The sequence below is a fragment of the Chamaea fasciata genome, unplaced genomic scaffold (assembly GCF_029207755.1).
Source record: "Chamaea fasciata isolate MVZ Bird 193981 ecotype frontalis unplaced genomic scaffold, bChaFas1.0.hap1 SCAF_5, whole genome shotgun sequence".
NCBI classification, from domain to species: Eukaryota; Metazoa; Chordata; class Aves; order Passeriformes; family Sylviidae; genus Chamaea; species Chamaea fasciata.
This window is the reverse complement of record NW_027094090.1, coordinates 18,267,653-18,281,603: the sequence shown is the minus strand read 5'-3', so window position 1 is coordinate 18,281,603 and position 13,951 is coordinate 18,267,653. Positions and strand designations below refer to the sequence as shown.

The following is a 13,951-nucleotide window of genomic DNA, read 5'->3' as shown; positions in this document are numbered from 1 at the left end:
GACACAGATACCTTAGTACGGCAAGGCATTTAAACTACCACGGACAAGATGAGCTTAGAGAGCTTTTAACATAAGAATCCAACAGAATCAGATTTTGTACAATATTCACCTATGTATCTATCACACATACAAATCCTCCATGCACTCTTCACATCTGAACTGTGATTTAGTTTGAACAAGTCTTCAGAAGTACATAGAAGATTATTATTTTCCTATTCATAGCCTTTTTATGCCCACTTACCTCAATGTACTGTTTATAATTTCATTGTCAAGCCTAAACTGCTCTTCTTGGCTGTACTCTACAACGCTTTGTTATATGCCCTGAAGTCACCACAATGTATTCTAAACTTTACTCACTTCCACCACAGACTCTACATGGATGGTCCCTATTTTACTTACACCTGTGACAGTCCTACATGATATATCCATTTTAGCTCTTATACTTGCCTTTAAGCTCAGAGACAACATATAGGAAGTTGTGTCTATGCTATGCTTATAAGCTTTCCCTCTAAAATGGCAAGAGACAAGATAAAAAACGGATTGTGGTATGCTTGCTCCACAGTATACGGGAAGCTATTACACACAGCAGTACGCTGTAGTGAAAGTTCTGTATTCACCAATTTTAGAGAGTACTCCCATAATAACTGTGAGACATTGTGGGCATGTGTTAGCCAAACCAACTTTTCATCACTTTCTAAACTAGTTTACATAGCTGATCCAAGTATCTATCAGAAAGACTGGTTTACCTGCCTTTGAAAAGCAAAGTAGACATAATTCTTCCTTTGGAGGAACGTGTGTGTGAGAGAAGGGATGTTGTTGAGTCGGGGTTTTTATTTCATGTATATTCCAATACAACTGAGTGCTAGAATTCAGTGCTGAACTGAAACACAGTTTACAAGGTTCTGGGGTTTTTGGAGGGTTGTTTGGGTTGCTTTCGTGGTTTTGGGATTTTTTCACTGACTTAAAAGAAAACCAGGCATGACAACACATCAATGTATTAACATCTTAAAAATTTTAAGGCACATTCCAACAAAATAAACTTTTATTGAATGCAATATTAGGCATTCTATTTTGTTTAAGGGAACAGTGCTTCCCTCCCCAAGAGATTCCCTTTCACAATTTCCAAAAGCTGTATTTCAGTTACAGAAATATTTCTCATGATTAGAAACAACAAACTTCATTCTAAATTTTCCTTGAATTATGAAGTGCAGCTAAATTCTTCCAGAAGGTAATAGTTTTCAGTAGGCACTAGAATGAGAAGCCTGCAAGTTGTTTACAGTTGCTGGGTACAGTGTTATGTTCACTCAAATTTTATAGTAACCAATCTAGAGTGTTGTTTTTGAAGAATTATATAAAAAGTGGAATTTAACAATAAAGAAATGCAGCTTCAAGAGCAGGTTGTCACCATTTAAAAAAAAAGTCTTAATGGCAACCTGCATATTTCATACCACTTCCAGAGTATGTCAGCTAGCAGAGGCTTAGTCCAATAATTTAAAACTTTACACAGGAATGTCTTTTGGTTCTGAACGCAGATCATAAGTCAACATGTTCAGTATGTGAAGGCTCAGTTTTTTCACTCTCTACTTCCTCTCCTGTGAAGTTAAATATAACAATTAGAATACAAATCTACTATCAATTATGCATATATAATTAATTACATATATAACTATGTTTTTTGAAATCAGGGTTTTTTAAAAGAGAAACCGAAATGAATATATTTATCAAGATTAGAGATGCAATTGAACCCTATATAACACTTACTTGCACTATTCTCCTAACCTAAGCTTGTATTTATATTTTTTACTATATGCAAACAAAATTTTTCAAATAAACTGGTATTATACTATTAATGGAAGGGAAAAAAAAACAGCACAGGCGCTTCTATCCTAGACTTTTGTTTTCAGCTATTCATGGTGAATTTCCTCCTTTCCATACAACCTGTCAGTAGTAGTTCCAGTATTTGAAAAATAAGGCAAGTCTTATTCAGAATTGTTTTTTATAGTACAAACTGCTCAGTTCAGATGTTAAAACAGCCTTCAAAAGTGCTGAGCAATTTCAATGTATTGGGAAAAGCATTATCTAAACAACAACAACAAAAAAAACTAAGCCGATTTGTCAACCTTTTATTTTACTTTTAGTCTCAAAATGTCAGACCACATTAGCAAAGGTAGTAATTGATACCCTCCATATCTGTATCAGAGAAGAAACTGATTCTAAAGGACTAGAAACAGTGAGCATTGAGAGTAAAAGGAATGAACTAACTGAGTAGCCATGAGCAGCAATACAACATCCATCTTTACAACATATTAGTGTAAGATGAAAAATCAGTCTTGGGGATGGAAATGGGAGAACAAAAATCCACCCAAATGTGCTAAGAAGTTGAAAGAAAACAAATATGAAATTAGGCATCTCTCATCTATTCTCCTACAGCTGTTATTGCAAAATAATGCTATCTTTCTCTTTGGAATTGTAACAGGCCTAGATGGAGTAACGGAACATTTAATGAATGTAGTTCTGTCCATATGGGTCAACATATCCTAGAAAAAATGAAAGTTGCATTTTTTGACTGAAGGTATAATTTAAGTGAAGCTAAACAGCTCCGTATGACTGACAGATGGATGTCTTCCCCATTTTCACCTTAACACCAGCTCTGGCACTTACATGATCACAAAATAAACAAATTCAGTTTTGTTATCCAGCAAAAAGAATTCTTAAATCTTTTTTAAATTTGTGATTTTCTGAGATTTCAGTAAGTTGAAGACTGCATGCAATCAGATAAACCCTGAAGTCACTACAATTAATGATAAGGAAAGAAGTGGGGATGACAAACTCATTTTTATGACAGCAGAAATTTGCTAGCTCATTTTATGTAACAAAGCCAAACTCTTAAGTGACTTAAAAACACAACCTTGAGTTAAGCAAAAACGTAGCAGCACAAGAATAGAATGTTTAAAAGCATAAACTATCTTTAAGCAAAAAAACACACATCAGAGGGAGGCCTACACTATAAACTGTTGATACAGAACAGAGATGTTATGAAGTGAGAAATAATACAGAGGGGCTTACAAGTAACTAGACCCTTAGACTTAAATAAAACGCAAAGTTGTTGATACAGCATATTTTTTTTAATTGTCCCTAAATAGCTACTTGCCTGGTTTTACAGTTTGAACACATGTTCCATCCTTATCTTCAAACCCTTCTGAACATACACACTTGTAACTACCTGACGTATTAACACAGTCTTGATTCTCTTTCGTGCAGACCTTTTCAGGAAGGTTACATTCATCTATATCTAGAGATAGCACAGGAAAAGAAAGAGTCCAATGCTGTTATTTTCTTAAAAACCTTATTTGTGCTCAGACATTTAAACAAAATTCTATTAAAATACGAAAATCACTGAGGATCAGAACACTGCTGCAACAGATTTAACTTCTGTTAAATAATCTATTTCTTAGTGATTTGGACTGTTTCAAAGTTATTCAGATAACACCCAGTACTGCTGTTTTTTAATGTTTTGCAGGTCCCTGTATGGAGAAATGTATTAAGCAGTTATGTCTGTCACAATTAGGCAATTTGTCTTAACCTACTGAACATTTCTCCCACAGTCATTTTTTATTTATGCCATCAAAGTATAGCTAAAGGGAACAGAGCTTGTAAATACTACATCATCACAGTTAATAGCTACTTCTGATCATGCATATGTTCTACTCTTTCCCACAGAGGAAGTCTAATTTCACATTACAATTCACTAAGAACGAATATCATTTGAACTTGGACATTATGGCATTCTGATGGATTAACAGAATGCCTGCCTTTCTGTTACAAAATTAATAGAAACACAGATGTGATGAAGTGGTAAGTAACTGACAAAAGACTCATGTAGCTGTTTCCTGAACCTACCATAAAATACCTTGGTTCCTTCGTACCAGTGATTCACTTTAAGCCTTGCCAAGCAAATTAGCTCAGTAATATAAAGGCAGTAATTGAGAAAACTTTTGCAGCTAATACCGGAACGACTGGGCACACTGACAGGCATGAAAGCTGATGCACACTGATGTAAATGTACTTATGAGCTCCTCAGCATGGCTAACCAAGAGTGAGCTAACCAGCATGGTTACCAGGTATGCTACATCCACCAACCTGTACACTTCTCATCTTCCTTCACGTATCCGGATGTGCAGGTCTTACATTTTTCAGAACCTTCTCCTGTGCAACCTATACAGCTGGCATCACAGGCTAAAGATAAAATATTTTATGGACAAAAAAAGTTGTATATCTGGGGTTTAAAACACCACCCTTAAAGTGAGACAGCTCACCCAACCAAGGAATCATAGAATGGCTCAGGCTGGAAGTTGACCTTAAAGATCATCTAGCTCCAAACCCCCTGCCATAGGCCAGACACCTTTCACTAGACCAGGTAACTTAGAGTTCCATCCAACCAGTCTTTGAATACAACCAGGGACAAAACACTCACAACTTCTCAGGTCCAGTGCCTCAACACCCTCATAGTAAAGATTTTCTTCCTAATATCTAATCTAAGCCTACTCTATTTCAGCCTGAAACCATTCCCCCTTGTCTTGTCCACTACATGCCCTTGTAAAAAGTCCTTCTCCACCTTTGTTGTAGGTATCTTTAGGTACTGGAAGGCTCTGGAGCCTTCTCTTGTGCAGAATGGACAATCCCAGCTCTCTCAGCCTGTCCTCACAGGGGAGGTGACCCTCTTGATCAAGATCTTCACAGCCGTTCCCTGGACTCACTCAGGGAGGTCCATGCCTTCTTTATGTTAGAGGCCCCAGAGCTGGATGCAGCACTCAAGGTGGGGGGGTCCCACAAAAGCCAATTAGAAATAACCAGAAATCTCTTGTTTCTCTCATACAGTAGGTCTAAAGCCTCATCCTTCCCATGCCCACTGAAGATCAGACCACACTGTACCAAACACATATCATGCATTTTCTAAGCATTACCTCTAGCATTAGTTTAGGATTCTAGACAGTAAAATACAACAGCAGATTGAAAAGAGACCTTTGCATGAGAAAGATCCATCTGTGTTCAAACAATACTGGTGATCTTTGCAAGGAGAAGCAGCACATTCATCTAAATCTGAAAGATAAAAAGTGACAAGTTACCTAAAATAGTAATCATGATTAAACAGTCAGATTCATACTTGAATGCTATAAAGTGACTGCATTGAGAATAGTTGTTGCAATGAGTTTGGGGTCATGCAACATGGTAGACACAGAGTTAGCATGGTAAACATACTGAACATATGCTGTTTTGTTCAGCTGAAATCTGTATTAGAAAAATCAAAACTCATCCTCATATGCTTTGTGACGACTATAAGAGATGCATCGGAAATTCAACAGCTCAAATTAAATAAACTTCCAGGATACCTGCAATCCTTGCCATTTTCAAGTCATGCATTTATGCAAATAAAACAAACAAGCAGACAGACTATTGCTCTGGAACACTTTTTTCTCCTGTACTGCTACACTACCAAGTTACAGAACTTTTTAAATGACTAAAAAGCTTATATTAATGCACATACACATGCCTCTTAGCATTCTGCACGAAGCAAATTGGAACCAGGTTATGATTAAGACCAGTCAAGCTGAAACTCTACTGCAGAGTTAAAACATGCAAAGCTTATGATTTTGAGGAAAGGGTGCAACAGTATTTCATTAAAAAATTCTAACAAAGACAGGCTATTTCAGTCCCTATCTTCCTGTCACTGCTGTCACTCATCCTGTTGCTGCATCCATCATTCCCACTGATTACTCAATTGATTTGTAGTTCATTTGTGGCAATAATTTTCTTGAAAAAACCCAGCTGTACAGAAGACAGTATCAAAGCATCTTAAAAATGCGCTGGGAGTGCTCAGTAGCTGCCTAAGCAGGTATTGCAAGAGCTGTAATTCAAGTCCAGTTCTCACTAGCAGTTTGAAAAGGAAGCAGTGTTCACATAATTTCTAAGACACTGTTTGCAGGCATTATGTTAGAGGTCTTCAAAGGGTGAAATTCAACCACTTCAACAGAATGTGTTACTCTCCCCTAGTGCTTTCCTGCATTGGGAATGTTTTTAGTGTTCACATTTTTCCTGAAGTGTTTCACACTTATTTTCTCATAAACCAAATTAAATGCTAAGATAGAAACAGGTAAGAGATTAATGAAGCACTGAGCTTGATGTCTCCTAGTATTTCTGTCCAACAGTATGAAAAGTTAGTATGCATGGTTTTTAGTGAAGTGTTTGAACTCTTAGGGTTGAGCATTTAAAACAAAGCTATGTGAAGATAAATGTGCCATTAGTACAAAATATGTAGTTAAGTTTATATGAATCTTCTACTAATTGACAAAATAGCTTGAAGAGCAGGACATTGTTTAGCATTCAAATAAAAACCAAGAAAACTCATGACTAAATAGAAACACCCCACTTGCTGCTCTACGTATTCCACTAAATTAAAAAGACATGAACACTATCATAAAGATAACTATCATCACCAGGCAATCAGTGGTGAGAAAATACTACTTTCCTGCAACATGAAACAGTTAGGTAGAGAGAGACTAATAAAACTGTAGAAATCTAAACTGACAGATCATTTCCATAAAATACAATAAACTTGGAAGTGATATAATCTAATCTTACTAGCCATTGTTACTACGAAATCTATTTGAAGTCTGCCAAGCATTACTCACCCACACAAGCTCCACCTTCATTTTTAATCCAGCCTTCTTTACAGTCTTGGCAGTCCTCGTTACTTGAACCAGTACATGTCTTACAGGCAGCATGGCAGGCTGAGAGGAGAAAACTACAACCTGAGTTTTGTTGAGAGATCCCACGACAAGCTTGAGCATACAGATTCTCAGAGGAAACTTTAGGATTCACTGGAATAGTAGCTTGAAACTCCCATTCACAAGATAGCACATCCATAAGGTCAAGATTTAATTTAGAAACATGCAGCTATCTGACCAAAACAACAGCAAAATCCCAAAATACCCCTGGAAACCAAACCTAGCAATTATAGTTATTTGCACCACTGAGAACACTGCCAAGAAATTCTAGTGGCTAGAAGTAGCAGGTCCAATTTCTAAAATATTTGGAAAGAAGAGATCAGAAAGGCAAACTTAGCTCAGCCTCTCAAGGCTGGGACATGAGTTTAAACATCAAACTCTGCACTTCCCTACCTAATGAATCCTCACACTACTTACGTTTGCAACTAGCTATGAGAGCCATTTGTGAAGTGATTTAACTCTGAAGAACTTCAGAAGGAAATACGCTAGAAATCCAGCTGTATATCCATATCATATCCATATATATATATAAAACATGCATTTATAACACACCCTATGTAACATATGTATGTTGTATATTGTACTCTAAAACAAATCATATAGAAGACTTACTACACAACTAGTTCTAAAAAAAGACTATTTAAAAACAATCTTATTAGGTCAGGATGTAGCTGTTGCAGAATCTCATCAACGGTCTAAGAATAACTGGAAACATAACCAAGGGAAAATTTTATTCCTATGACCTGACTTTGTTTCAAAATTAAACTTAGGCCAATCTAACTGGACTCTAAGAAGTTTGCAGCACAGATCAACTGTTTCCATGCCCATTTGTTCCATTTACACTTATCTGAGACATGAGGAAAAATTAGCTTTTAAAGCAGTCCAGTATGTAGTAATTTCAGCTCAACATTTTAACAGTACTTTGGAAGCAGAGAAGTAAAGATTTTTATGAATTCTGCTTCTTAAAATAGAAAAAAAAAACAATTTAAAAATCAGGGCAGTGTGGAAATATGACCTAGCAAAAAAAACTGAAGATGTAACACAAAGATATAAGCATGTGTTAAGACTTTGTTACCTGTACAAACAGAATGTGTCTCATTCCTCAAAGAATTGAAGTAGCCACTAGAACAGTCCAAACAAAATTGTCCTGTGTACTCCTTCTTACAGCTACATGAGCCATCTCCACCTCGGGTACCATCACCATCACAGTGGCCATTTCCATGGCAAGGTCTTTCTGATCCACCAAGACAAGCTAAAAATGGATAAAAACCATTTTTAAATCTGATGTTTAGGGAAATAACTTTCTACTCTCAGACACAAGCACCCGAAGTCCCTCCCTCTTCACAGAAAATAAAATAAAAATTAATTTTAAAATGTCACACTAAAACAGAATATAATTTCCCAGAGTCATATTTTCACCCTTGAGAGTAACCAGAAGTTTTGCAATAAGGCAATGCTCAATAATATATTCAAGTATAACTGAGAATCAAAATAATCTCTCGGAAAGTTCAGTTATGAATTTGATTTTGGGTAAAGACCATGGCTCAAAAATTTAGTTATTTTCCTAGCTTCTTGGATAAAATTGGTATCTTCATTTTTTCTGGATCGCTGAGAAGGCTCATATCACATCTGTAAAAGTCTAGTGGCTATCATTTAGATCAATATAGGGAATGGGGACTTATCTTTTGCCAATGTATTAAGTGGCCAAAATCACTCTCTTAACAAGGTGCAAAGTTCTAGAGATATATAAATTTTACCAGCTTCAGAGGCCAGATATGTCTCATCACTTTTGCAAAGACCTTACTTTCATCCTCACCTACTTCTACCCAATTTTTCTGATTGCCTTTTTAACTGATCCTCAGTTGCAAATTTCTTCATTTAAATGCCAGCAGCATTTGGGTTGTTTTACTCTTGAAACTTGTCTAGGATTCTTGTCTACACAGATTCTGCAAGGCCACCTAAACAACAGACTTCATGTTACAGAGACCCTTTCAGGATGGGTCAGGTGTGGATACGAGCATCAGATTGATTGTTTCTGCACATCTTGGTATCCTGGATAGCTTTGTACATTACTACATGCCCAGAAGACTTTCACTCAGGCGGATATTCACAAGGTAGCCACTCAGTTATGAGGCAGCAAGCAGGTACATACTACACAGCAGCCTGTGTCTCATGCAAAATATCATACATAATGTATTTGTTCATGACAGTAAAGAATGAAACAAACAGGTAAAAACAATGTATCTGCTACTGAATTTTTCAGAAGAAAAATTACCAAGGCAATCAGGTCCATAAGTTCCAGCAGGGCAGCAAACTTCTATTGTTTCAATGCAAAACCACTTAAACAAATCTGGATACTTCTTCTTTCTGTATATGAAAGACATTAATTTACGAACAAGAAGAACAAAGATTCTTTAAAAACCAACTCACACAACTGACCCAGCACAACACAGGAGAGAAAACCTATTTCTTCCAAAGATTTCAGGAACCAATTTCTGGAAGTCCTCCAACTTGAAAATATACCTTTTAAAATACAATACTATTAACAAGCTCTACTCAAATTTTATTAATTTTATTCAAGAAAAATAAGAGCAACAGACAAAATTAATTAATCTTCATACATGCACACACCCTTTTTTTTTTAAAGACCTTACTTTCAGGGAAGGTTTATATATAGTTCAAACAGTCTTATTTATGTCTTTCTCTTATAGCTAATTGCTGTATCTTTATCTCAAGTACACGGAAGACAGCCCGGAAGAGATGTTAACATTTGTTCAAATTAATGGCAACTTGATGATAGGGTAAAAAATTCTCCTTTTTTTTTAGCATTGATCGAGTATTATTTTAGAACACATTTTTAAAATTAAGAAGTTAGTTATGTGCTACTTGAGCACCAGCATACAGTCCCAATTAATTGTGTCCAGCTCCCTGCTCCTCACAGGACTTCCTACACTAAACTATGTGAGCAAGAGTGTCCTCCACATGACTCCTGAACTCTGACAGGCTTGGTGCTGTGGGGAACCTGTTCCAGCGATTGACCACCCTTTAGGTAACAACTTGTAAAAAATACCTAAGATATTTATGGGCAAAGAAACTGTCTTTTGAAACTACCACAGTAACTGAATGACAATTGGATTCTGCAGGTTAAAGAAAGGAAGGCAAACAATCAATTGCGTGCACTCAAAAGGTCTATTACATACAGAAACTTTCTAAAAGCCAATGCATTGTATGAATTGTTTTGATTATTTTAGATAGTCTACTTTGTCCAACTTTCTAGTTCAAGACCAGTTCTGCAAATTAAGCCAAATTATGACTTTGGGTTGCATAGTTTACCTTTCTGGAAGGCATGTCCTATGAGGAGCACCTAAGGACTCTGTGCTTGTCTAGAAGTAGGTGGAGGGGGTGGCCTCATTGCCCTCTGCAGCATCCTGAGGACGGAAAGGGGAGAAGGAGGTGCAGATTTCTGTTGTATTTAATGACAGGACACAAGGGAAAGGTTCACAGCTGCACCAGGAGAGGTTTAGACTATACATTAGGAAACATTTCTTTACCAAGAGGGTGATCAAACACTGGGACAGGTTCCTAGAGAGGTAGTAGAGGCCCCAAGCCTGTCAGTGTTTTAGAGGTGTTACGGACAATGAACTTAAGTTTAACTGCTTTAACTTTTGATCAGCCCTGAAGTGGTCAGGCAGAGGAACTAAGTGTTCATTTTAAGTTCCTTCCAACTGAAGTACTCTGCTTTCTCCTCTGCTGTTCTATTCTATTCCCTTCACGACATGTCAATGTATTTACAATCCTGTGTAGTTAGGTGAAAGGATAAAGCAGTCATTTAGAAGAAAGTGGAGTATCAAAAGGCCTTACCCAGTTATGAAACATTATAATGGCAGTTCACTCTATTGAATTCTAGCTAACTAGGAGTGGTAACAGTCAGTGTAAAATGCTGAGAAAAAATGTGATTTGGAACTAAAAACCTAAACATTAGGAAATCTAAATGTTCTGCTGCCATCCATGCATTAATTATATTTAAGACTGGTGTACAAAAAGCTCAGCTGTAACACAAATCCCAATCTAACTTAAAATGCAGGTAGAAAAGTCAGCTGCTGATCTACCATCCTCAAGAGATCCAACTTCTACACTGATTAGGACCAACTATTCTTTTGATTGCCAGGAGGACAAAACGTAGTTTTGGGGGAAAAAAAGTAAACAAACAAAAATCCCACAAGAACCAAAGACTCCTTTGCAGTTTTGTGACAAAGGAAAAAAAAAAAGGGACTAAACTTCAAAATTTTCCAATGTTGGTTTGCCTTGACACCCCACTGGTAACTAAGCAGACAGTGTATAAGAAGCAAGTATAGATGCTTTGGTGCAATACTTCTGGAATTGAACCTCAAAAAGAACATAGTACAGCAGCATATGATACTAAAAGTTAGTCTGAAACCAGCTGTACCAAACGGCAACTCTTGAAAGACAATGAAGAATTAATCATACCGCCGTAGTTCAGACACAAGATTTAACATCATTAGTTCATCCTCTTAGATAATTTATTCGCACAAAGATCTCCACCCAGAAAATGATACTTACAATTTGAACCACCATTTCTCTATAAGTTCTTCATGTTCTTCAACCATGTTGTTACATTCAAAGTTACTACTGTCACACAGATTCTCTATGATCTCTACAAGACGAATTTCACTACAAGCAGAGAAGAAAAACTATAAATTTAATTTAAATGTTCAGTACAACTCAAGACTTGAAAGAGCAGCCAGACTTCAATGAGAATATTACATCAGTTTATGGGGTGCTCTGAATTAGTTTCAAAACGTACCAAATATCAGAGTAAAGAACTAATAAACATCATTTCAGTCAAAAAAAATCCAAACTCAGAATAATGACCACAAGAACCTTGTGACTTGCTTGGATTTACTATGTTTGCAGATTGTAGGTTTGATAGATTTTTAGCTTCCCAGAAAATCTGAGTGCAGTACTTTTCTCTTATGTTCAACAATAAATAGAATGTATTTTTATTTGATACAAGCCTGTGAGTCTCACAGTAACATCTCAGGGCTCCAACTAAGATAAGAAATGAATTTGAAACACAGGAAAAATGTCTCAGGTTACTTTTCTCCATGGTTAACCAGATACATATACAATAATTTGCTTTCTCTTTGGCACAGAAACAGTGACAACTCTCAGGAGGAGATACTGCTTTAATCCTAAATCAAGTATTTCAGTATTCTGTACTTTTTATAAGTAGCAACAAAATATTGACCATTATTTAGATTCATTATTTTAAGACTTTCGGGGTAAATAGAAAAAAAAAACCAAACTACTACGATTAATAACAATTAACTTTTATTGTTTTCAGAAACAAAACGAATAAAGGCAATAGTAAGACATACAAGTCTTTACTATAATCTTTAGATTACAATGTAATGTAACATTATAATCATTAAGACTTTAAGGTTTGGACAAGAGAAACCTTAGCTACCAAGTTCAATACTTAAGATCCAAATACTGGTATAGTGAAGTTACACACAGTGAACACAAAACACAGCTGAATGAGAAGTACTGAGACACCTCACCTGGACTCATACTTCGACAGTGTCTTCTCTTCCCACGCAGTGTTTCCACCACCAAAGTTTTTTTTAGCTGTATCAGCTAAACCCTACAAATAAAAAGTACCAGAAATTACATAGAATTTGATTCTAACAAAAAATTAAGAGCAATAACAAATGCTTATATAAAATTTGTGAAAAGCACCATGCATAAACTACAGTAGAGTCTCATGCTGCTGATCAAATTTCTGAGTAAAAGCAACAGCTAATGACAACATGAAAAGTGAGAAAGTGTATATTACAGCATAACATGATTAAATTTTCCTAATACATATACAAGGCCATGTTACAGTCTTGATATACAGAAAAAACCCAGCCCATGCACGTATGAAACTTTACATCCTTCTCCCTCAAGTTCTCAGGAAATTTATTATTTATTATAATTTGAACAGAACCTCTACTTCATTCAGTTTTGATAACAGCCCGGTGCGCACCACATTGTAAGTTAAGCACACAACCGCACAACAGGGCGATCAGCAGAGCGGTCCTCAGTCACATCCAACGCCACCAAACGACACCTCGCAAAGCTCCGCAGTTCAAGTGACCTGGCGAGCCTGCAGCAGCCGATACGCGTGTGAGGAGTACAAAGCACCGGGCACTCAGCACAGCAGCCCCTCGCTGCCGGCGCAGAGTTTACCGTGCCATACGTATGGCTGCAAGTGGTAACAGATAGTGCAAGTTTGGGGACGAAGCTCTCCACCAGCACTTCCCATGGAGCCAGACACGCTCCAACGGAGCCAGCCTTTTTGCACAAAAAGCACCAAAACACCTTTAGCGGCAGAGACGGAGGAGCTCTACCGCCCACCCGTCTCAGCACTGGGACAGATGCCGGAGCGGGGCCCGCCGCTGCCCCATCACAGGCCCGGCAGCCACCTCGAACGCGGCTCCGGTGGAGGCGCTCCCGTAGCGCGGCATCTGGGCACGGAGCCGGCCGGACCCGCGCCGCGCCCGCCGGCGCTGCTCGGCCAGAGGCCGGCGCTGCCCCTCGGCGCCGCGGGCGCGGAGCCGCCTATGCCGGTGCTCGGCCCCGCCGGGAGCCCCCACGAAACCCTGCCCCACCGCGGGGCCGTCCACCCGCCCCCCGCGGCCTACCTGGTTGAACCTCTCCACGATGCCCCGGCAGGTGGAGCACGCCAGGCGCCGCCGCTCACCGGCGCCGCGGACAGGCGGCGGCAACAACAGGGCGGCACAGAGCAGCACAGCCAAGGCCACGCGAGACGGTCGTGGCGCGGGGCCCGGGCGAGGAGAGGGGCCGAGCCCCATGGCGAGGGCTCGGGACCCCTGGACGCGGAGCGGGGCCGCCCCAGCCGAGCCCCCTCAGCAGCGGCAGCCGCGCTCGCCCCGCCCCGGCCCAGCCCGGCCCCGCCGCCGCCGGCCCGCGAGCTCCATTCAGATTTCCGCGTCAGCCCCGCGAGCGCACCGGCGGCAGGCGCTCGTTGGTCGAGGCAGCGGAGTGAAGGGACGTGGTCCAATCAGCGCCCGCCACGCTCCGGACCAATGGGAGCCCCCCGCGTGCCCGGCGATCTGGGCGAGGGGCGGGGCAAAGCCGAT

At 39.1% G+C, this 13,951-nt stretch overlaps 1 protein-coding gene across 1 annotated transcript; it reads right to left on the bottom strand.

The window, feature by feature from the left end:
• Positions 1 to 989: 989 nt before the first annotated feature.
• CRELD2 (cysteine rich with EGF like domains 2) lies at positions 990 to 13,791 on the bottom strand. The gene is made up of 10 exons (XM_066182957.1): positions 13,493 to 13,791; positions 12,368 to 12,450; positions 11,367 to 11,477; positions 9,061 to 9,152; positions 7,861 to 8,037; positions 6,690 to 6,788; positions 5,023 to 5,100; positions 4,141 to 4,236; positions 3,152 to 3,292; positions 990 to 1,592 (listed from the first exon to the last, which is right to left on the bottom strand). Exons 1-10 carry the CDS (start codon positions 13,661 to 13,663, stop codon positions 1,534 to 1,536), a joined length of 1,107 nt encoding a protein of 368 aa, XP_066039054.1. The 5' UTR covers positions 13,664 to 13,791; the 3' UTR covers positions 990 to 1,533.
• Between the last annotated feature and the right edge of the window lie 160 nt (positions 13,792 to 13,951).